Consider the following 25299-nt stretch of genomic DNA (forward strand, 5'->3'; position numbering starts at 1 on the left):
TCTGGACTGGTAGCCCGCCTCAAACGCAAGATCTCCTCTCGCAGATGAATTTTGTAATTTAGATTCTATTTTTACTATGCAATTGTTCGGTTTACAACGTCTTAACATATATCAGTGGATGACTTTAATGTCTGCTGTATATATGCTAATTAACATGTTTTTATCAACAATCCTATATCGGGATGCCGCCTAATACTATATAACTTTAGGTACTTGACGCAATTTTCGAAACATCATATACAGCATCACGTTCTTCTCGAACGTAAAAAGCCACCTAAATAATCACCAAGGGATCACGGCGACCATGACATATATCAGATATCGTATAAAGTGAGTGAGTTCAGTTTTACGCCGCTTTTAGCAATATTCCAGGAATACCACGGTGGGGGACACCAAAAATAGGCATTACACGTTGTATCCATGTGGAGAATTAGCTAACGGACAAATTAACCTCCACCCCTAGTATATGTTCCTACGGTCTTCAACCCATGGGAAAATAATTCTGCTTTGCCCTGGGGTGGTCAGTTGGGGCAATTGATAAAGAAAAGGGACGTTTTCCGTTAATTCCTCTCGGGTTCCCATTCTCAACCGGAGGGTGGCTATTGAGGATGCGGGTGGTTATATGCATGGACGGATCCAAGGGTGTGGGGTAGGGGATGGTTGTTCACGGGGTTCGAACCCCTCTTTTGAAAATGACCTTAGACCATTGGAGATTATTTTTTATGTGTGGGGTTCGGGTGGTTCGAATCCCCTGAAACCACCCACCCACCCACCCCACCTCTTCCAAAAATCCATGACATTGATGCTAGGAAATATGTCACGTTGACCTCTGTTGCAACAGACATCTGATCAGATGACATCTGATCAGATGACCCACTGATAACGAACTATACCATCCATAACCTGGTAACCGAGTATGTTATAGAAGTAATCAAGGTAAACGAAAACAGATGTCGAACTCTATCGACAGATAGTAAACTAGTTGAAGCCGGCCTATAAGGTGGACCATCTCAAGAGTCAGGCATCATTATTAAATACATGTACCTCCCAATGTCTTGCGATATTTTGACCTTGGATATGTGTCCCAAACCTGAGAATCCTCGTATTTCTCAGCCAAGATTTATCTCTCATTACTTCTTAATCCTTTCCAGCTTCTCTTCAAAAGAATGCACTGATCACAACTGTCGTCATAGAAACCCATTATTGTCGAATGACGTCTGCATTATTCGTCTATATGTACTCGTTGAGTTTACGTCACCACACACAACACATTTTAATGTGAGAATCGGCGTATTATATCACTAGTGTTAAGTCACAGGTTAATAATTTCAAAATAGAAATAGAACAGAAATGCTATACAGTATTGCATTACAAGCAAGAAGGCAGCGACCTACTTACTGAGATAAAGAAAACCAGACTGATCACCCATCTGGGGCAATAAAGGTGAAAGTACATGTTGTGCAGAGTTGCGTCCCTTAATTGGAAATAAAAGCATCGTGATCGTGGGTCTGAATCCCGTCTTTCCCTCGATTGTTATTCTTGTCGGCTTTCACAAGTTTGTTGTTTTTTTCACTAAATTGGTAAACTTGTAACAACTGTCTCACTTTGGACCTAATACATCAAGCTAACACTTTATGATTTCCCCAGACAATAAACACCGTATTACACTAGCGTTGATCAATGTTCATGTTGGCGTTAAACAGCAAACAAAACAAACAAACAAACATCAAAATTCACTAATCATATCCATATAATATGGAGGATCTGTTTATGACTGCACATGATTTACGGACATTAAAAAGCACTCCAAAGAAAAACGATGGACGTTTCATATCTATTTATTCACTCTTCATTCTCGAAATTCTGAAATCAGCAATAACCTCTATCTAAACATAATTTTCATGTGTTTAACAAAGAGGAGAGCTGTAAACTCTACCTTATTGTTAACCAGAGCCCACTCAGGTTAAATGAGTCTTCTCGAAAGGCTATAATGTTCACCTCCCAGAACGACTAACTTGCTAAATCTATTGCTGTATGTGTTTTCCCAGCTAATAAAAGTCTGTTAACACATCAAACTGATTATGCACATACTGAAAATAACAACGATTGTGTTACGATTACCATCTCCCAGCCCTACAGACACAAACCAACGTGAATAAGATATAAGAAAGTAATAAGAAAGTAACAAAACATAAGATATGCACGCACATAAACTCAAGGAGATAACAAAGTAAATAAATGCATGTGATCAAGGTAATGATGAGTGACAAGGGACGATTTCATACGAATATTTTGGTATATTTGCAAAATCATGCTAATATTACACTTTATAAGTCAAGACCATCTTTGAGTGGCATTTTAGGAGTTGGAAAGTAAGTATTGAAGAAATGCTATGGATGGAACATTTCTTTCATTATTACGTGACGTCGCACTCATGAAATACACGTTGCTATCCTTAAGGTTTGTCAGCGAAGTCATTGTCTTCTTCTCTGCACCATTATTTCATGAAAGCGAGTGTAAAATCATTGCAGTCATTTTGTTTCAAGCATTAATCTAGTGATGCGGTAGTAAAATTACAACCCGCGTTCAGTTATATCTTTGGTGGGGCCTTGGCAAAATTGGACAGGTCATGAGCAAGGGAAAGTAAGACATGAAATATATGATATACTAGTACCTATTGAATGAATTGCCTCAAACAGTTTGCGTAATTCGTTATTTTGGGTATTATATTATATTAGGTAAAAAAGGCGAGCGTCCATGCATATGCGCGCAGCAATAATTACTTAATTGAAATGGATGGCTAATTTTAGAAATAGAAGAAATAGAGGAACAAAAGTTCACCTCTCAATATTTATTTATTTATTTATTTATTTATTTATTTATTTATTTATTTATTTATTTATTTATTTATTTATTTATTTATTTATTTATTTATTTATTTATTTATTTACGTCTCTGACATATGGATATGCCAATATAAAGAGATAGTCATCGGCTATTATTATTCTACGAATATAAGGTTTAGAAAGTCGATTACAGCCAGCAAGTAACACCATATTGTCTTCCAGCATTTCTCATTAATGACTCCGTCAGTGTTGATCAAAAGCACTGTTTTTGAAGACTCCGACGAAAGTAGTTTTTAACGACCAAGAACAATATGCTCGGTTATCCAGTTTATCTTCTCTCCAGTTTTACGTAGTATTTATCAAAATATAATAGAGAAATAGTACGCTGGATAATCGAGGGTGTCGTCTGGGTAGAAATGTGAAAAGTGTAAAAGCTGGTTACAATGCTACAAAACACACATGCATACAAATATTGTGGACCCAGACAAGAAAGTTCACGTTAATTGTATAAGCAATCGATCGTTAATGATGATAATTGTTTTATTGCTTACATTCCCCCCACCCCACCCCCCCCCACCCCCTTTTTTTATTTTTTTATTTTTTATTTTATTTATCTGGTTCTGAATGATTTGTATAATTGTATTAGAGAGTGGTTGTTTTTAATCTAGCCAAGCCAGCGGTCCGGTCAAAGTAACCTTCACCACAACGCGATTGCGTCAGAAACAAACCATTCTTGGGAAACCGTTTGGGAAGTATGATTGGCAAACCATAAATATATGCAGCCCGTGAGGTCACTGAAAACAGTTATTATTCACTGAAGTCCAGGTGTCTCAAGCAGAGGCAACGCTGTTGACTTTCCACAAGTACATTATTTATATTTTTTTCATTTATCATTGTTCGAGTATTTCAGTATTTCAAGAGTCAATAAAATAAGGGTAACGCTATTTTTCAGGGCATTATCATTTGCGAGGTCTTCCATTAACTGCCCGACGAAGGAGGGCAGTTGAAAAGACAGAGGGCTTCTGCAAATGATAATGCCCTGAAAAATAGCGTTACCGTTATTATAGCTAAAATGAATAGATTTTTTAATAAAATAAGAATAAAAACGGCGGCATCGGTTTAGAAGCATTTACTGCCAACAACAAAACGACGGAGGTCACTGACACACATTTTGCAAACATAGACACGTAATAGAACAACACAGATGACGTCACTATTAAGAGTGACGACATTCGACCTTGACCTCTGCTCATACTACCAGCCGCTATTGTTTTCAGTGATCAACAACGTTAGACTTCAAGTCGATATTTTCATTGCTGTATGTTGTCATTTATAGTACAATTGTTATGGTTGGCACAGGCAGTAAAGTGCATAATGGCACAGGTACATGTGACGATTGTGAGCCAGATATATGGTCAATAATGAACCCAAGTTCAAACGAACCGTAGGTGATGAACTTAAACAGTTGAGCTACTTATGACGCCACCTAACAACGGGCTTGATAATGGCCCGTCGTTAAGCATTTTGCGGGCATTATCAAGTTACAGTGGACCGCTCATTTCTGATAATGTGCGGTCGTTTTAACGATAATTCTATCCATTTTAGCTATAAGTAAATGTATCATCTTCACTTCGGTCAATATTCGGTGTTAGATGTGATGATACCACCCCGTGATATTATGACGTCATATATATTTGTGACGTAATTTTTCTTGCAAGAAGGGAATTCCCCTAACAGGTGCTTGAAGAGTGGAATGATAGATTTTGTATACCTGACGCAAATTGAGTAAGTCCTTTTTATGTTGGGTAATGAAACTCTCCATCTGAGTGATGGTTAAAGAGCGACATTATTATCATTTACGCCGGTGGCTATTTTCCGTGTTTTACGGTATGACTCACCGTAGTAGTTACCTCCCTTGTCTGTCATGGCGCACTGAGCATCAAAATACTTCCTGCAGTAAACATCGGCGTGCCGACGAATATAGATGCTGTGATCGGCATCGCGATAACAATCAACGATTGTTACACCTCGACATTTAACATTGCGCTATTTCATTTAAGGTAGGTGTGATGAACGGGAAATTTAGTAAACGATTCCGTTGTCTGCTCACATTCTGTCTTCGGCTGGTGCGATTTGTTTATTCAATTCTTTCACGATAGACTGCCTTTAGCTGGCTTGCACGCGTTTATACGACAAAATTATCCAGGTATTAAGGTTTTGCACCGTTACTCCGCTATTGTGTATCAGGTGATTCTCGCTGTTCTACTCATGCTTTCTACATTTATGTTGCAATAATTTACTAAAACAATTAAAAATAATCACCATACTTCTGTAGACTCAGAACAATTAAAACGTTTATCCCAGAAAATTCTTCTCTCTCATATTTGTTTGAAATTACATGAAGAACGTGGCATTTGTGTATATATTGGACTATCGTCGATTTCTTTCTATTAAGAACCCAGTGTGGATGTGAAATTTGTTCTAAACTTATGACTGATTTTAAACTGAATTTCATGAGAATATATGTTTGAAAGAATGATTGTACTACAGTGCTGAAAGTGCAATCTTTTAATGAGGATGTTTTCATTATGTGGGTCATTCATGATAACACTTTTTTCATGTCATCTCAGATTATTTTTATATACATATTATAATTTTATGCCATGTCGTTTTTCAGCATATATTTGGCCCATGCATATTATATATTCATTTTGAAGTTCTGCATCAGATAAGTCATTGTTACATGAGTAAAACTAGAATATGTTGAAACAGAACTTAATTATATCGATGTAAAGTTAAGAATTTCAGACTGAAGCATAGTTTTGGGGCTGTATGTAAATGCACAGACTGTGAATACTTAAGTATTTTATATATTTTCTTTCAAATGTAAGTATTTCACTCTGATCACTTGTTATCAAGTACTCTAACAGATGCTGATTAAAGATGAAATTATCTTATCACAATATCAGCGTTTCAATTAAATCATAAAATCTGGATGTAATGATCGAAAAGGAACATTAAATCTTGGAAGGGCATTTAGAAGTGGAATGCACGAGAAAAGCAAAATTTATGGATGTCAACTTAAGGTAATTGTGAATAACACGAAGTTTCGGAGCGTATGCTTGCTACTTCAGCAAGTGAATGAACATGTTGTTAAATATGTTTTCTTTGTAGAGCTTCATGTATCGTATATGTATATATTGCCCTGATACCCCCAACCCTTCACCTTATGAAGGAATGGCCAAAATGTTGTGTTACTCACAAAAAAGAAATTGACATCCATAACTGGTAAATGGACTGTAAAGAATATTGTCACATTATAAAAAAGGCCTCTTTTCTTCATATAGCCCACTGTGTTGGACCAATGAACTCCTTTTTGACTTATGTTTTTACATAAAAAAAACTGATTGAAGTCATGTATTATAAATTGATGAGAACAAACCTCATAAGAATGGGTGTAATGAAATATGATTCTGTCAGTTTTTCAAATGAAAATTTGATACATGTGTATTGTGTGTTGCAGATAGATGACATCTGGCAATTGACAAGCCTTGACACGTGACTGTCATTGCAGTGTCGTCACAGTATGTGACCATGCCCTATGTAGACAAGTACGGCAGAACATGTGGTTTTCTCAATATTGAGGAGATTGAAAATAGTGGCAGTTTTATACGGAGATACTTCCTACTCGATCAAAACAATGAACGTCTGCTGTACTATATGGACAACCCCAATGTAAGTATGTGAAAGCCATAAGTGAAATAGTAGCTTCAGTAGTTGACTATTAGCGTTGATATATCAAGATGTCATTGTTAATAGCAGCAATGGTCAGTTTAAAGGCAGTGAGTGAGCTAGGGAGTTTAGTTTTACACCGTTTTTACTAACATTCCAGCAATATCATGACAGGGGACACCAGAAATGGTCTTCATGCATTGAACCACAGAGGCAACCATACCTGTCAATAACAGGTTTTACACAAAATCATTCATCTGTGTAACTTTAAAGAAATTATGGTGCTATGCTCTCCTGGCCATTAATTCCCTATCAGCTTCCTTATGCTCTTTTGGAACTGCAAAACCGTTTTAGAATCAGAGCCAAATTTACGTAATTTGGTTTAAGTAATGAAAATTGCTAGCATGTTGATTGAATGTATGTGTGATTTATGTCTGTCCAAAATGTAACTCCCAATTACCATGCATGTGTTATACCATGGCTTGAAGTTTATAAGTCAGTGCAGTGGTCTTTTATTCTTGTCCAATCCATGCCTGTATTTAATCACCATAAAGAATTGTTATATGCATTGTCTTAGAAAATTAGGAACACATATTTCTGGAACAAGTCTTGCCAGTTATTTCTAATCAACTAGTCTATCTCTAAGTGAGTGAGTATGGTTTGACAATGCTCTTAACAAAATTCCAGCATATGAATGCTTTAACCACTAGGCTACACTACTGCCTCTCTGAGTCACTGTAGACAGTAACACAGAAGGGACGTAACAGCCTGGGGTATCACATCAATCTGTGAACTTAACTTGAAAGTTGATTGTGCTAAGAGAATTAGTATCTACATCAGTGTTCAACATTTATATAAATTTCATACAGACAACTGGAAAGGTATATTTAGTGAATAGGACTGGCATCACACTTTTCAGTAACCAACATTTGGCATACCAAGTTCAAAGTTCAATCTGAGCTGATCAAATTAATTTAGTAGTTGTTAAAAGGTCAAATACAGCTGATCAAACATCATTGATCAATATGTAAAAATGTTTTTTTACATTTTGTGTAACATACATAAATAGTTAAGAAGGGAAAATAAAATGTGTCATCAGAGGTCATACATCATTGATCAATATTGAATACTTGTTACAAATGTCATGTAACATAGTTTAATGGTTGATAACAAGGTCAAGTACAATGTAGCGTCAGAGATTATGCATCATTGATCAATGCAAAATAGTTGTAACAAATGTTGTGTACCACGTAATACTTGTTTAATAGTTGACAGCAGGGTCAAGTACATAGTGTCATCAGAGATTATACACCACTCTTTCACTGATCAATGCAAAACGATTGTTACAGAAGTTGTGTATCATAGTTTAAATTATTCTATTAAACTTTAATAGTTATAACAAGGGAAAGTACAATGTGTAAATCCAAGATCATACATCATTGATCAATGCAGAATAGTTGTTAGAAATTTGGCGAATATTATCGGTAATATTTGACCGTTATCTATGTCTCACTCATGATAAAGTTTCATTTTTTTATATTTTTTATATTTGCCTGCTACATCTATGAATCTTAGTATGATAACAAATCTTACAGAACTTTGGAGTCAGAAAGAGCTTGTTTTAGATGGCCAGACAGATGGATATTTAATGTGCTGCTTATAAACGTGGACTTTGCTATCGAGTTTGAGTCATATCCTTCACAGTGCACTTTGTTTTTCTGAAACAGTGTGAATAAATCTAGCAAATATCAAAAGTGCACAAAGACAGAGTTTCGGTTAAAAAATACCACTCCTTAAGATGGTAGGACCTGTACTGGACTGGACTTTGGAGTGTCAAATGGAGTGTCATCTCCCTTTGCACTGTTTTCATGGTTAAAGGTGCAAATGATGAAATATGAAAATATGGAAGATAAATCCACGGTAACATGAGAGTTTATTAACTTGTTTATTATTGTTTATTTTTAATACCTTTCTTAATAGACATTCTGGTTAGTGTCAGAAGCTATTCCATGCCAAATTTGCTTAACCATACACATGTGCCAATCAACATCTTGGCACTGTATCAAAACGTTATGTTGCTTTGCTATAGTTACTGAAAATGTTTTTAATTTCTGAAATCCGTCTGATAGAAACTTTGTGTAAAGCTGACATGCATTAAAAATTAATTATTTTAAATACCAAAACATTCAAAATTTGTTGTGTGTATAACTTGTGGCTGGGTTGAGATATCATGTGGGTGCAAAAGTTGTTAGCTTTCCTGAATTTAAAGGATGGTATGAGTGTAATTAACTTCTGCTTGGAACTTACGAGTAGTTAACAACGTTTAGGATAGATACAAGCTCAACCCACTACTGCCGATTACACATACCTGAATGTATTGACTAAGGAAAATGCCACTGACTGAAAAGAAAGCTACTAGAAGCTACAGGAAGTTGTTTAGAAAGAATGCTTTGTTTGGTCTTTTGTTAAAGAGCAAGGAATGAAAACAAAGAAATGTTTTCAATTCTGAAACCTATTAATATGACAAAATGCATAGAATTTCTTAAACCACCTGTTGTTAATAGTTATATAGATTATTTAGGTAGTTGCATTTGTGACATTGATCTGAATAATTGTAGGTGAGTTTAAAGAGTAAAGGTTTTGAAGCATGGCAAATATCAAGAAATGAAGCAGACTCAATACCGAACCCAGTCAGGGCCAGTGGGTGTGCACTAAAGTGTAATGACACCTTGTCATCTGCCACTGGTTCATTTGCTGATACGCTTAGTCGGCTCTTTGTTTATGGCTTATAAGCCTGATCGGTGTTAATTTTAAATTGCAGATGGTCAGTAATTGAAGTTGTGCATTGCATATCGTCATTAGCATATTGGCAGGCAGACATATAGGTGTCAATAAACCTGACATTGAGTTTTCTATGTGACAGAGTCTACTTACCACAATCAACATGCTTTTTTATGTAATGAGTAGAGTGTTTACTTGTTTGCATACACAACCAAGATTAGACTACTGCTCATGACCTCATACTCCAGGCAGGCATATTGTTTCATGCTCCACAAACCTACTCACTACGCATGAGTTATGGGCGCAGCACAGCATAGCTGTTGAAGCCAACTTTTTCCCCAGCGCTGGGGGAAAATTAGTGAATTGTTCGAACTCTAATTTTGTGGGCTTTTTGTCATTTCCTTTTTTTTCAACTATAGGTTCAATTGGCATTTTTGATGATTTGTTTCGGTTAGTGCATACCAAAAGGTATAAGAATCTGCGAAGTTGTGTTTTACATTGCATGTGACCTTTAAGGGATAGTGGAAGAGCCGAGTGGTTATAGCATACATGGCTGATTTGTTTGCCCATTACACCGAAGAGCCAAGTTATAATCCACAGATGGGTACAAGGTGTGAAGACCATTTTTAGTGTCCCATGCCTTGATCTTGCTGGAATATTGCCTAAAGTTGTGTGAAACCAAACTCACTCTTAATGTCCTCATTCATATATTTTTTCATTTTGATATTTTAAAGGAAAAGATTTGGAGTTAATAGAGTTGGTAGATTGTGAGTGAGTGAGTGATTTAGTTTTATGCTGCTTTTAGGAATATTCCAGCAATATTATTGCAGGCAGTGCCAGGAAATGGTATGCATGGTGCTACTATTATTGCTAGAGCTGATGCTGTTGAAGGCAGTTGGTCTTAGGGACAGGTTATCATTCTAAAGATGATTTATACAGAAATTAGAAAAAAGCAGTCACTTGCATAACTCTAATGAAATTAATCTCTCAGTTGTTGCTGCTGAGGAATTCACCCTCATACTGCACTGTAAAACCTTTTTAGAGTTGGAACCAAATTTAATTTGTTTTGGGCCTTGACATTTGTGAGCATGTCAGTTGGAAAATTTTGGGTTTATGTTAAGTACAAAATGTAATGCTGTTGTGCTGTGTATACAAATTCACTTTGAAGTTTTCAATTTTTGAATAATTGTTCTTGGTCAGGTCAGGTTTATGGAATTAAAACAATTAAGAACATAGATTTATGGGATATGTCTAAATTTGAACTGACTGGGCCTTTTTCTAAGTTACACTAAACACTGGCATGCAAACCCACAGAGGATCCAGGCAAGAATTAGTCTTCAGCACCTCATGCTTGTTTTAGGATCAGGTGGTCAGGCTCATTTACTTGGATGACACATGTCATCTTATCAGTTGTAAAGATGGATGCTTATGATGTTGATCACTGGATGGTTCGGTCTGGACACCATATATCAGGAATATTGTTGTGTGTGCCATTAAACAAACATCCAAACTAGTATGCATAAAACCTTACAAGGAAAAGCAAAGTGTAACAGTGAGGTAACCTATAGTCCTTGCCCCAGACCAATCCCAGTCACCAGGGCAACCACCATAATTCTGCAGTACAAGTTTTGAGATGACTCATTCATGTGGCAATTACGTTTCATGGCAGAGCCATAAATAAACTATAATTGTTAATGTAAGTTAGTGTTTCAAACAGCAGAATATATGTCATTGTGTCAGACTATGAAATGTCAGATGTGATCGTGTTGTATTCAGTGTTTCAGGTACAGTTTAATGATGGCTGGTTCAATGCAGAGGGGTGTCGATTTACAGAAATGTTTTGTGTGGTGTCTTGGTGTTTTGGCCATTTTGGTAGGATTACTGTTAACTAAGAAACAGATCTGGTTCAGATTACAGATTTATTCCGAGTCAATGTGTGTATGGCAAGTTTAATCGCTAGTTTCTGTGTGAAATGTATTTCATAGCAAAATAAGTCAATTTTGCCTGAATAATGCAATTTTCATACCCCTTTTATGCATGCATTATAGCACCATGTGCAACTGATTGTAATAGATTCTGTACCAAATATGGATTGCTAATTAGAACTGAATGTTTGCACATTCCCCAACTGTCAGTTCATGGGAAATATTTCTTACAGATATCTAATCAGATAAAAATCAGATAAAAAGGACTTTTTGTGACTGTTTGAATTTGCGAACTACAGTTGTATACAAGGTCAAGGTTATTTTTATTATACCAGTATGTGGTGATGTTTAACACAATCCCTTTATATAGTTCATGGAATCATCTATATGATCAGTAGCCATGGTAACATGACACCATTCTTTGGCTGTTTTTCACCTATGTGTTTTTACACATGAGCTGTTTAATGTCTGTTAAATGTAATGCCTACATGTTGGACACTGTCTTCAGGCTCCATGTTGAAGTTAGTCTCAAGGCCCATGGTGCATGCAGTGCCTACTTGCTGAATGTAGTCTGCAGGATGAATTTGATGCCTATATCCTGGAATAAAATCTTTATCCCACGTTCAATACCTACATGATGAATACAGTGTTCAGGAGGCATTCAATGCCTGAACCTTAAACACAGTCTTTAGGATGTATTCAGTGCCTGTATCTTGGAATAAAACCTTTATTCCCCATTCAGTACCAACAAAGTGAATACAGTCTCTGAGATGCATTCAATGGCTAGACCTTAAACACAGTCTTCAGGATGTATTCAGTGCCCACAACTTGGAATAAAACCTTTATTCCCCATTCAGTACCAACAAAGTGAATACAGTCTTTGAGATGCATTCAATAGCTAGACCTTAAACACAGTCTTCAGGATGTATTCAGTGCCCACAACTTGGAATAAAACCTTTATTCCCCATTCAGTACCAACATAGTGAATACAGTCTCTGAGATGCATTCAATGACTAGACCTTAAACACAGTCTTCAGGATGTATTCAGTGCCTGTATCTTGGAATAAAGCCTTTATTCCCCATTCAGTACCAACATAGTGAATACAGTCTTTGAGATGCATTCAATGACTAGACCTTAAACACAGTCTTCAGGATGTATTCAATGCCCACAACTTGGAATAAAATCTTTATTCAACATTCAGTGCACACATCATGAGTACAGTCTATCGGGAAAATTCAGTGCTTCTTGATTACAATCTTTAGTTCATGTAATTCTTTTCTTTGAACTAAGAAACAGAAATTGACAGGTATGAACTAGAGTGGGTGTGGTCGCTTCTTTCCAACTGACCAGAGGCTGTCATTATTAGAAGATTAGGGTCAACCCAGGCTTAGGTGTTTACGTGTGGTAATCCATGTTATCTGTGATAGTATGTATGTAACTGTGGCTTACAAGTGTAAGTTGAGGTAAGATTGTTGCTGTATGCTTGGGGCTATGTTTGTCGGGGTTTGTGTGTAACAGCACGCTGACACAACACCTTATACAGCATCTGTTACTGATAGAAGGTAACAGCTGTTGGGACCTTGATTGTGTTGATGGACAAGTTGTTAGGGAATATTTTAATTAAATGACATATCTTTATGCCATTTCCATTACAACTTCATTATGTTACTCTGAGAGGATTTAGTGATCTCCTATAGCGCCTCTAGTCTCTCATTACAGAACCATTTTGGAAATAGGAGAGAGTGAGTGAGTTGGGTTTTATGCTGCTTTTAGCCATCTTCCAGCAATATCACAATAGAGACACCAGAATTTTGCTTCACCTATTGTATCCATGCAGACCCATATATCCAATTAAACCCAGGTTTTCAGTGTGACGAGCAAACGCTTAAACCTCAAGGCTACCTCACTGTCCCAGTTGAAAGAGGAAACATACTGGATTGGGCAGTCGGATTTGATGAGGTGGTTGATGCATGTCAAACAGATGCTCATAGAGTCTTTTACTTGACTATCTGGTCTGACAATTGTCAGTCTATGATCTTAAAGCTGGAATACTTCAAGTGAAAAAGCAAGCAAAATGATACAGTCCCTGAATCCAAAGTTAGTTGATGGTGTAGCCTAGTGGTTAAAGTGTTTTCTTATTATCTCGCCAAGATCTGAATTTGGTTTTTCTTATGAATACAGTGTGTGAAACCAATTTCTGGTATACCTGCAGTATATTTGTGCAATTTAGCTAAAGAAGGTGTAAAATAACACTCACTCACCCAAATCTGAAGTTTCAACATATATACCTTTCTTTGGCACCTCAATATTTCTTCAGTTGTTGAATATTAGCGAATGCGTGTGTTTAGTTTTGTTCCGCTTTTAGCAATGTTCCAGTAATTTCATGGACAGGGACACCAGAAATGGGCTTCACGCATTGTACCCATGTGGGGAATCAAACTGGGGTCATCGGCGTGACAAGCTTTTGCTTTAAGCACAGGGTTACGCCACTGCCCTATTGAAAATTGTAAAACCTAACTCTCTCTACCAGTGAAGGTTGTCTTGTCAAAGTGATGTGCTCACAAACTTACTGTATCATCCCTGGTAACAATTCGTGTCTGTTTTATTAGTCTGTTAAATATCACGTTGAAAAACAGCATCTTGGCACTAGCCGTATAATGTAAGTACATGGGGACATGCATGCACTTATTTGCTATTGACAGTTCATGGAGGTGCTACCGTTTGCTGACTGTATCATAGTTGTGATTCTGAACATGTTGAAATTTCGTCATGTCAGTTCCTGTTTAAGGAAACTCATTGAAAATGATAGTGAAACATTACCAGGTGTCAAAATCACATTATTTTATTTAAAGATAACAACAAACAAGAACATAAGCCTGACACATCAGCAATGCATTTAAATACATATTGCCTTAAAAATGTAAACACACAGGACCTGATGCATTGAAATTATACTGACTAGCCAAACCAAAAACTGACATACTCAGTGAGAAGGTTTACATGCCCCTATTTCGCAATTATGGAGTAGTCGCCATATAGCTGGAATATTGCTGAGAGTGGTGTCAAACTCATCTCAGTTATGGAATAGCTGAGAATTGTGTGTGTGGATGCTTTTATGAGCAAATCTGTCTGTTTATTGCTCAGTTATGAGTGATAATTTTATCCTTTATGTCTTAGGTTTCCTGCTAAATTATGTTGTAATGCTCTTTGAAGGATAAATAATTGATAAATAATTCTCAGTAAAAGTGGCATATTTTTATCCAGCTGTCTGCTACTTATGGACCAGATCATATGAGAATTGTTTTGCAGTTTTATATTTTTGACAACCACTAACACTGTGCTTTGTTTTTTAACAGAATCTGTACAGTAGGTAACTTGGAAGTACAGTCAGACACACAGTGTTGTTTAAGCCTCATTAGTGATGTGTTGAGTTACTAGTAGATCTGTACTAATACAGTCACTTTGACATTAAAATTACAACATCTGTATCCCCCAAACAGCAGACAACTTGGACTTTTATTCAAAACATGTTTTCTTGCAGAGTTTTGTCATGCATATTTTATATCTTGTTATTATGCATGGTGGAAAATTGTTGACACGTGTATGTTTGTTTGTAGAACCTGCCTTCAACATGGAGGAACTCTGTCGGGGAAATATTCCTACAATATGTATCCAAGGTAGGTGTTACATGTATTCATTTGTGTCATGAGCTGGTGTTAAAATATATTTCAGCTTGTATCCTCAATAGGTGTTAAATATTAGGAATGCAATGATTCGGCTAGATCCATTGATAATTGAATTGAATCTTAGTTTCCATTTTCGATAACCATTATCACATTTTCAAGTTGATGTTTGAATACACACAGCCAGAACAGGATTTTGACTTCAACTCAAGTAGTTTTGAGCCTTGAAATGAGTCGAAACATGATTGGTTGATGTCAGGCTAATTATCCAGTGAGAATCGCCAAGTTGATTTCACACTGAAAAGGCCAACTCTGAGGGTTAAATGAAATCTGACGTTTTTACTCAGATAAAAAATTTAATTGGAAATGATTGAATCGATGATCCAATATCAAAAACTGAATTGAGGTCTGGTTGAATTGTTGCAGGACTAATACTGTATGTGTGGGTTCAGTTTCACAACGCGATCATAGCGCTCTGACTGTGGTAACTCATATACAACAAGACTTACAACAGCTTTGTGAAACGAACCCTGAAGGACAGGATAACATGACACTGGCCTCCGATGCCTGGATGTATTGGGTCAAGACAGAGATGCAACCTGCCAATATCCATTATACTAGCAGTTATCTAATACTTAAAAAGCCTATTGTAGTCATAAGAGCTAATCTGTGTTGAGGAGTCGAATTGCAACTGCCATCATTTTCATTCTCTATTTAGTTGAAATAGTGAAAGCATTACTATTCATTGATGATACAAAATGGGGTGTGCCCCACAGTACCCTAATTTAAATGAAATGACCAGACAGGGGTAGTACTTACTCCTGCTTGTCCTAAATGAACTGGCACTAATCTTATTGACACGTTTATTGGATGACTTATGGTATTTTCAATAGATGTGCTTACACTGGGCTAAATGTTAATGAGCCTAGATCAAGATACCTGCATGATGATTTTCTAATTTAGGTTAGGACATTTATAGTTTATGAAACAAATAAAGGCAAATTATGAACAGAGCATAACTTTTGTCGGACTGCAAAATGTGTCTAAGAGATTATTAACTCATGCTAGGATATGTTTAGAAATGTCTTTTTAACTATGTAGACGAAACTGTAGCAGGTCTGTGACACGAGTATTTGTTACCTTAGACTGGTGTATTTCTCAAAGCTATTACTTACCATGGTGAAACTAACATTTTCTAATATCTGAATCCCAATATGCCGTTTATTGTACAAATAAGTAATAACTTTTTGTGTACATTCTTTCTAAATGATAACCATGTCTACAGTTGCATGTGTGCCAATTTAAACTTCAAAGCCAGGGGGACTGTTTTTAGACTGAATGACCTTCAGCTACTCTCTTTTTGCCTTTGAAAGAAATAATTCCCTTTCTGTAAAATCTGTTATACTGCAACACTCAGGAAGTGAGTTTTGCACCTGCTGTAGTGAGATCTGAGAAGTGAATAGTATGTAATGTTTGCTAAATGTGCATACTGTTTATATGCATCAGTTCGTCATTCTCTATACTGTTTGTCCAAACAGGGGTTGTATTCTCGTGAACAAGATATATTCACTTCCTGCTGTGTGAATGTGATGCTTCAATTCATCCAGGAAAGACATCAGACAACATAATTACAACATCACCTCACTGACTAGCAAAAGTCCTGAAAAAAAAAGTTTTGTGTTATGTGAATGTTAATCTCTTTTGTAAGTTTGTTGTTTAATGCTGGACACGTGTGTTTGTGCTATGTGGTGGCAATCTGAAAGTAATAAACTCCAGACCAGACAATCCAGTGATGAACAGCATGAGTATTGGAAAGCGCAACTGGGATATGATAACATGTGTCAACCAAGTCGGCGACCCTGACCACCTGATCCCATTTGTTGCCGCTTGTGACAGGCATGAGTTACTGAAGGTCAATTGTTATCCCGCATAAAACTATACACACTTACTCGGTCACGAGCTGTAAATGCCATTTTTTTCATATAGGTTTCCCCAACTTACTGACAGTGGTTGTGAATCAAGGAAGTAATATAAATCTGTCCAAAGGCTCTTCTATCTCTTTTCCAGTGTTGTGGTATGGGAATGTTGGCCATGTTGAGTGGTGGTCTTTGTGATCTCAACCACAGGAAGTTGTGGCAGAGCAATTGTCTGATACAGTGAACAGATAACTTCACCATTATGATGGATGTCCCTACAGTGTTGTGGGTTTCTTATCCACAAGCTAAAACAGCTTAAAACCTCCCTACCTCCCTCAATCCCTCCCTCATGCACCCACTCACACCCACTCACTCACTCACCACCCACTCACCCCCCACTCACTCACTCACTCACCGCCCACTCACAACCCACCCACTCACTCACCACCCACTCACCCACCAACTGCGAAAGTTAATCACTTCCTCACTCACTCCCTCACCCACTCCCTCACTCCCTCACTCACTTACCCACCCACCCAAACACCTATTCTCACTCACCCAAACATCCACTCTCTCACTCACCCAAACACCCACTCTCACTCACTCACCCACCCACCCAAACACCCACTCTCTCTCTCTCTCTCTCACTCACTCACTCGTTCGCTCGCTAACTCACTCACTAAATGGGGATCCCGAAGAAGTATTTGTTTCTATCAAACTTATATATTCAGAGAGGAAGAATGCGATAGATTCCTTACAACCTATGATAAAGATATAAGAGATGATTTCACCTTATGAAGGCTGATACTCCAGCGAACATTGATAAATTGAAAGGTCACCATCGTACATTGATCTCTCCACATTGTACCATTAAGTATGTAAACACAATTTCTTTTATCAAGTATAGCTTATGGTTTACTCAATCTACAAATCCAAGCACCAGTATTAACATTTATAATAGTTTCTCTGAAGGAGAGGTGACATGAGTTGTAGTTGTCTGTTATGGCGATTGTAGGTTCAGTTAAATTCACATCAAATGCCGGACGTCAAAATGGCTGTGATGATCAATCTGACAGTATTGGTTGAATCTGGTGATTACTAATGTTAATCATCATTGATCAACTGGATGATCATATTTGTGATCATACTGACAAGTCAGATAGATACTCAAGTATGTTCAAGGATTGCCTGTGGACGTTCCTAAGCCCTTTAACTCCAAAGCTGTACTGTATGCTGACTCCATGGATGTATAGTAATCTTGTCCTTCGTAGGGGAGGGCACCAGTCTGTATGAAGAATATTTTTTTAGAAATTATTGTTGAAACTATTATTTATTCCTTTAGAAACTTGTCCAAGTCTACTCTGGACTGTTGTCAGTATTGATAGGGACCATGTGCTTGTGTATTTCTATGTATATTTTATAAGGATGGATAGGGGATATTTGTGTACAATGTGTGCAGGAAAACACTGTCTTTTCCCAGTGAACACTGAGGAATTTGGGTTTTGTCCCATTGTAGACGATATTCCAGCAATATCATGATGAGGACACTGGAAATTTGCTTTAGGCTTTTTACCTATGTAAGTAATCAAACCCAGGCCTTTGGTGTGTTGAATGCCTTAAGCTCTGAGAGACCCCACCTTCCTCTGAATATGTTTGAAATCCGAGTGAGTAAATGTGGTTTTATGCTGCTATTAGCAATATTCCAGCAATAACAGGGCAGGGGACACCACCTGAGAAATGGACTTCACACATTGTACCCATCTGGGGAATCAAACCTTGGTCTTTGGAATGACGAGTGAACACTTTGAACAGTAAGCTACCCTTCTGCCCCAGATTATTAGAGAGTAAGAGAGAATACTTTTTATATACTGAAAGAAAAATATATGTAATGGATCACATGAAAGGACAAGTGTTCCTTTATTGTTTTCCAAGGTTTCTTCACAAGCTTTGTATCACATTAGCTTTTGAAGCAACCTGGAAAAAAGTAAGGGAACACTTGTTCTTTCATGTAATCCCTTACTTTTTACCCTCAGTATATTTGTGGAAGGAAATACAGAGGCTTCTCCCTGGAGTGTGTAAGTTGTCTCATAGCTTTAGTAGTTTTTCAAGACACTGTTATTGTGATTAATTTATAAATGTCAAAATGTTCATTCGTCTTGCTCATAGAATTTGAATGACAGTTTTGTTTTAAGCCACTTTTAGCAATATTTCAGTAATATCATGGTGGTGAACACCAGAAATGAGCTTCACACACTGTACCCATGTGGGGTACCCATTTGAACCTGGGTTTTCTGTGCGATGAGCCAACACTTTAACCACTAGGCTACCCCACCACCCCTGACTTAAGGAAGCTGTATGTAGTGTAAACATACATGATGCTACAGCAATTTTCACATTTTCTAGACTTAATGACAAACAAGATGTTTGACTTGGTGTGGTTCAGACTACCATATATTCCAGGAAGTAGTTTTTACCAGTTTACCATCATATCATGAACAATACAGAACTTTTACGTTTCTTTATGACATTCTTTTGCTTCTGTAAGTGAAAGCTATAGAGTATTATATTCAAAAGTTTAATAATATTTGAAAAAACTATTTATTTCATGTGCATTATGATACAAAAAATATTTAATATTTGATTTTACGATTTAAAAATCAAACAATGCCTTATACAGAATTTTAATCTCAAATACTAAATGCAATTTGTATTGTGATCTTGTGAGAGGACCATTGAATGGGAATAGGTTTTTGTGTTAAATGAGCATGTTTTCACAACTTAGGCTTCATTATTACCCCTGGGAAGGTCAGTAAACATAGTTTCTGGATCTAGCCAATAACCTATAGGTCAGCCAGCAAAACAAATGTCACTTCCCAGTCCAGTCAGTATGGTGGTGTAGAGTTACCTGCTGTCCTCTACTGTAAACATGTGCTGACCTGTCGATGACCCTGTGGCAGGCCAACCCTGATACATCAATAGGTCTCAGTGGTGTGTCAGTTCTTGTGCAACATACTGATTCTGTACCTGTTGTTAGAGTGAAGTGACGATGTTGTTCAAGATCTATATTCATTGCTGTTCTTGTGCACCACACTGTTTCTGTAGCTTATAAAGTGACATGACAATGTTGTTGAAGATCTGCATTCGTGTCAGTTATGCAACACTTTCTCTGTAACTGTTGTTAGAGTGAAATGGCAGTGTTGTTAAAGATCTGCATTTGTGGCTGTTCTTGTGTAATTTACTGTTTCTGTAGCTGTTACAGGGAAACAACAATGTTGTTAAAGATCTGCATTGATACTTGTCCAAAAACTGTTTTTACAGTGAAATGACAATGTTGTTCCAGGTCTTAACATCCTGTTCGATGGATCTTCGCGGCAGCTTTTATACAACACTGTTTCTGTAGCTGTGTTTAGAGTCAAACAATAATGTTGTGCAAGATCTGCATTCATGGCTGTACTTTTGAACACACTGTTTCTGTAACTGTTGTTAGAGTCAAACAACAGTGTTGTTCAAGATCTGTTTTCATGGCTGTACTTGTTACACAAACTGTTCCTGTAACTGCTATTGAAAAGATACAATAGTTTTGTTCCACATCTCTTTGCTGTATTATGGATCTTCAATTTTCTCATTATGTTTGAAGATCATTTCATATTTGTTGTTTCGAACCAATCCAAAGACTTTAACACTGAGTGAAACAGTGAGAACTTTCCTTTCAAATAGTACTGATATATGTTATTCAGTTAAATTTTCTTCCTCTCCTGATGAGTAGCCACATGGTTAAAGCGTTCACTTGTCACGCTGAAGACTTGGATTTGTTTCCCCACATGGATTAAATGTGTGAAGCCCATTTCTGGTGCCCACTGCTATGGTGTTACTAGAATTTTGCTAACAACAGCATAAAACTAAACTCACTCTTTCTTCCTCTGCTGTGGAATTAAGGACACCAACCACATCCAGTCCAGTCCTAGATTTGTTTAGGCTTTTAGTAAGAAATGATTATAAAACCAGACATTTCTCAGTGACAGTGTAGAACAATTGTATTCACTAGTAAATTGACCCTTGATGTTCTGTGATTATATATTTATCAAATGATATCACTTCTAGTATACAGAACACATGATGCCCATAAATTGAGATATTGTATTCTAATTATTACACAAATAGAATCAAAGTCTCCAGAGATGTTAAAAGATCATATTAATATCGAACATTTGACTGTAGTGAACACTTTGTTGCAACATGATCCTAAATACTTTCATCGTAAATTGTTGTGATCTGATGTGTTTTCAACCTCATTGAAGTACTTGACCAGATAGTATTGATATGGTCTTAAATCAGGATGTCAAAGTTGTCTGGTTGCTAGATGAAGTAAATATCTTGTTTCCAAACACCAGACAAAAGTTATTGTTATTGTATATTTTTTGACTGATTGAATGAAAATCATAGTCATTGAGGCATACTAAATCTGGTTGTGGCTTTTATGGCAAAGGCTTTTTCTGTGACTTAGACTTAATCTCAAAGTTGTCATTTATATTATTGTATATATATAGTATTTAATGGTAAGGTCATAATAAATGTACATACCTTTGTCAATACAGAATGGTTGATAAGATAGTAAGTGTGGTTGAGAATAATGTATTGGTACACCAACATGGAGTTGAGATGATGCCTAGTTAGTACACTATGGCACTGTAGGCAAAAGTCACTGTAGTCAGTTGAGTCCTAACAGATTTGTTGACTAGATAATCTCCACAATTTATTGTGTTAGCCAACACGTATGTCCCACCTTGACATATAGAGATCAGGGACAGTCGAGTAGCCATGTGGTGAAAGTGTTTGCTGACATGCAGAAGGCCCGGGTCCAATACCCCATATGGGTACAATGTGTGAAGCCCCTTTCTTGTGTTCCTCACAGCGATATTGCAGGAATATTGCTAAAAGCAGTGTCAAACCATACTCACTCACTCACTTATTAAAGGTCAGTCCATGTTTTATCCTCTGTGCACCAGACAGGGTGAGACACACTAAACACAATCTTGTAACAGCTTCAGTATGACTTGACTAGGATTTGAACCTCCAACCCCAACTCATCAGGCAGACACTCTATCCACTACACTATCTGACTCCCAGACTTTCCCTCTCAAGAATAATTTACAAAATCTGCAATGTTCTCAGTTCTTTGAAACTCAGAATCAAATAAATAAAGTCCATTGCAAGTCTAGAGTATGTGTCAAGTTTAGATTACCAAATCTTAATTCTGAAAATGAAGAAAGTCTGTAGGACCTGTTATGATTTATGATTATAATTTAGGAATAATTTTTTTTCTGTGAAATATGTTAATTTCAGAGACTGTAAGTCTACCTCAGTTCTAGAAAGCATCGTTCTGATTTCCATTGTATTATGTTTACATTAAGTAGATATATAATTTTATGTAAGTACTGATTTCTGAGAAAGAACACATCAAGCAGTCTGCACAGTCCTAGGTAAGGAGCCCCTTTAACTGAGGTCTGCTGTTCCCGGTGATCTAGCTCTCTGAATAGTACCTTTAAGACAATCCTTCAAGCCATCTGACAGGCCCAGCTAGAGCATCTGCTTCATTGTCTGCAGGTTGTGTTTTCAATTTAGTTCGCCCCCGTCTCAAAGTCTGTTGCTAATGTTCATTTTCTAGTTCCTGTATTCCCACTAGGGGGCGCTGTGTTCTCAGGTGACCCACACAATGATGATGAACCATGTGATTTCCTCATTCTGGATTCAGGTGAAAAACGATTGATGTTTTTGATGCGAGTTTCGTGTTTCAAATACAAATTATCATTTTAAACTATGTGTTTATTGCTTTCCATTTGGATGGAATTCAGCTGGCAGAAACAAAAATGGGAAAGATGGAAACTATGTCGCTTTATTTTATCATCTGTAAAACAGAAATTCTTAAGTTTAAGGGATTCCATCAGATAAACAGTGAGGCATGAAAACAATTTATTTCTGACAACCACAATGATATATCTTCTACTGTCTGAATTGCATACAGCCAAAAATAGGTGCATTATTAGATTTTCTTTCATGCTGGTTTTAAATACTAAATATTCCCTTTATCATCATTGTATTTTCCTTCAGGACCAACAGGCGAAAAAGTCATCTGTCTTTATAGTATGCATGGTCCTTCCAAAGGTTCTGATTCATGAAGATCATGGTCAGTTAATAATGTAATGATTGTCACAACTATCTTGTGGAATCAGTTTAAAGGGGCACTGATGCGGAGCAATTTCCGTGGACTGGTGTAAACTTTTGTTATTGTTTTTCTCCAGTGAGTACCCGGATGATATCCCAGAATTCGTGACTGGTTCGTGACCTCTGCTGCGCTGTCCGTAAGCGCAATTGATAGTTTAATTATAGACAGATCAACTGAGGTGAAGTCATTTTTACTTCATTCCAAATGTATTATGAAAACAAATGAAACACTTTGAAGGTTAATCATCTGCCCGTGGCAGAAATGGTAAAAAACTATTAGGACGGAAAACGTCTCTATATTTTGTCTCATAACCCTAGTTAGCTTATTGTCATACTTGTATGATTCTGAAAATTAATAAAAGAACACACGATCTGCTTATACTCATAGTAAATTTCTAACATAACAGCAACATTTATACATTGTATAGAATGCCAATGTGGATCTTATTTCACACACATACGCGATCTAGTGTGTTTTTTCTGTCATACAGATTCTGCTGAATGCTACAACAAATAAATTAAAACAAAATGCAAAACATGAATGTAAAACAGATTTTATAGCAACGATGTCAGGCTACTACCTTGTTCGGGAATGTATCCATCAATATCCACGTAAAAGAAATCGTATTCCATTCATCTGCAGATGGTAAGTAATCCTGCTCTGTGTCGCGTGTCTTACATCTGTCTCATTTGCGAAAAAGTAACACATCGTTTCACGTGTTTCGTTGGTGAAAACCAGATAAACCTCTGATTGGTCTCCCAAGATAGCACACCTGGCAACTAATTGTATGATGTCCACTATTCTAAGTAATTTAGTTAACCAATAATGAGCAATCAATCAATCAACGCAAGGGTGGTTAATTCTTTGAAGGGAGGATGTTGTTTTTGCACTTACACTTTACGACAGGGTGTAGTCATCTACACACACTGCCTTTTGACAAATCCGCTAGAAGATAAAAGTAATTAATCAATCAGTGAGTTATCGGTTAATCCTTTGATCGATGTTTGTTTTTGTAACTTAGTTGATAAACCCTCTTGCATCACTTACATCCACATATTACATAACATACAATACATTTGCCACTACAGACCTTAATTTATAATGTTGAGTATTTACTCCAGACAGGAGAAATGCCAAATGGGAACCTTTGTTGAGTAACCGAAGTTGTGTTACTACTAATTATACCTGTTATAAATTCATTAATTGACCATCCAGAGAATGATGACAAATAACACGTGTAGGTTTACACCATCAAATGCGAGTTACAGCAAGGAAGATGTAATCTCTGTGTCGCATGCAGCGTGAAAACACTATTGGGCCGAAACTGTTTTGAGGATACCAACGGAATTTCGTTACATAAGGAATACACACGGGCATTTGCTGTGTACTTGGGTAAATACGTGAAATAAGGGTTTTTTACGTAAGAAAATTTTCAGATTTCTCTACCAAAGGCAAAGTCATCGTTTTTTGTTTACGAATTCAAATAAATCAACTGTGTGTTTTTATTATCATAAATAATAAACCATTGTAGCTACCATAGCTACCAAAATTTTCGTAAGATATTTGCTATCACAGCTGAACCAACACTCAGAATTACATCCGAAAAGAACTACACTGCTGGGATATTTGGTTACGATCAGACAAGGAATACCATGGATATTTTTAAACAAATAGCATATGATGGGCATCCGGCCTCCCGAATGTTTAGGTGAAGAAATTCTACTAATATGGACAGGAGCCCAGTTCCTTCATCCGTCACGGTCGAAGGAGCGGGCGCTGACCAATTTGCGGTTTGATTTCGTAATTAGACCGTTGGCGAGAAACATTATTCGCTCCGCATCAGTGCCCCTTTAACATCGCCAGTAGTTCATGTGATGGTTAGTTGGTTGGTTGTTGTTCAACGCCACATTCAGCAATATTTCAGCTATGTGGTGTTGGTCAGTGAATAATCGAGTCTGGAGCAGACAGTCCAGTGATCGATAGTATGAGCATCGACCTATGCAGTTAGGATATGTTGACAAGTGTTAATCCAAGTCAAGGAACCTGACCACCAGATCCAGCTAGTTGCCCTTTACCACAGGCATGGGTTTTGAAGATTAATTATAACCTGGATCTTGAATTAATGGTGGCCCAAACCAAACTGCTTTTTTAGTGCAAATTGTTTGAAAATATGTCGCATACCGCTTAGAAGT

General features: G+C 37.0%; 1 protein-coding gene across 1 annotated transcript in view; it reads left to right on the forward strand.

Annotated features, from left to right (window-relative positions):
- The first annotated feature begins 4751 nt into the window (after positions 1-4751).
- LOC137265431 (pleckstrin homology domain-containing family A member 1-like) overlaps positions 4752-25299 on the forward strand; it is a 68311-nt gene continuing 47763 nt past the window's right edge. Inside the window, exons 1-3 of the mRNA XM_067800829.1 lie at positions 4752-4906; positions 6370-6581; positions 14903-14962. Coding sequence (XP_067656930.1) covers positions 6441-6581; positions 14903-14962 — 201 coding nt within the window. The 5' untranslated portion in view covers positions 4752-4906; positions 6370-6440. The remainder of the gene's footprint in view (positions 4907-6369; positions 6582-14902; positions 14963-25299) is intronic.

Source organism: Haliotis asinina, chromosome 15 (genome assembly GCF_037392515.1).
Source record: "Haliotis asinina isolate JCU_RB_2024 chromosome 15, JCU_Hal_asi_v2, whole genome shotgun sequence".
Taxonomy (NCBI): Eukaryota; Metazoa; Mollusca; class Gastropoda; order Lepetellida; family Haliotidae; genus Haliotis; species Haliotis asinina.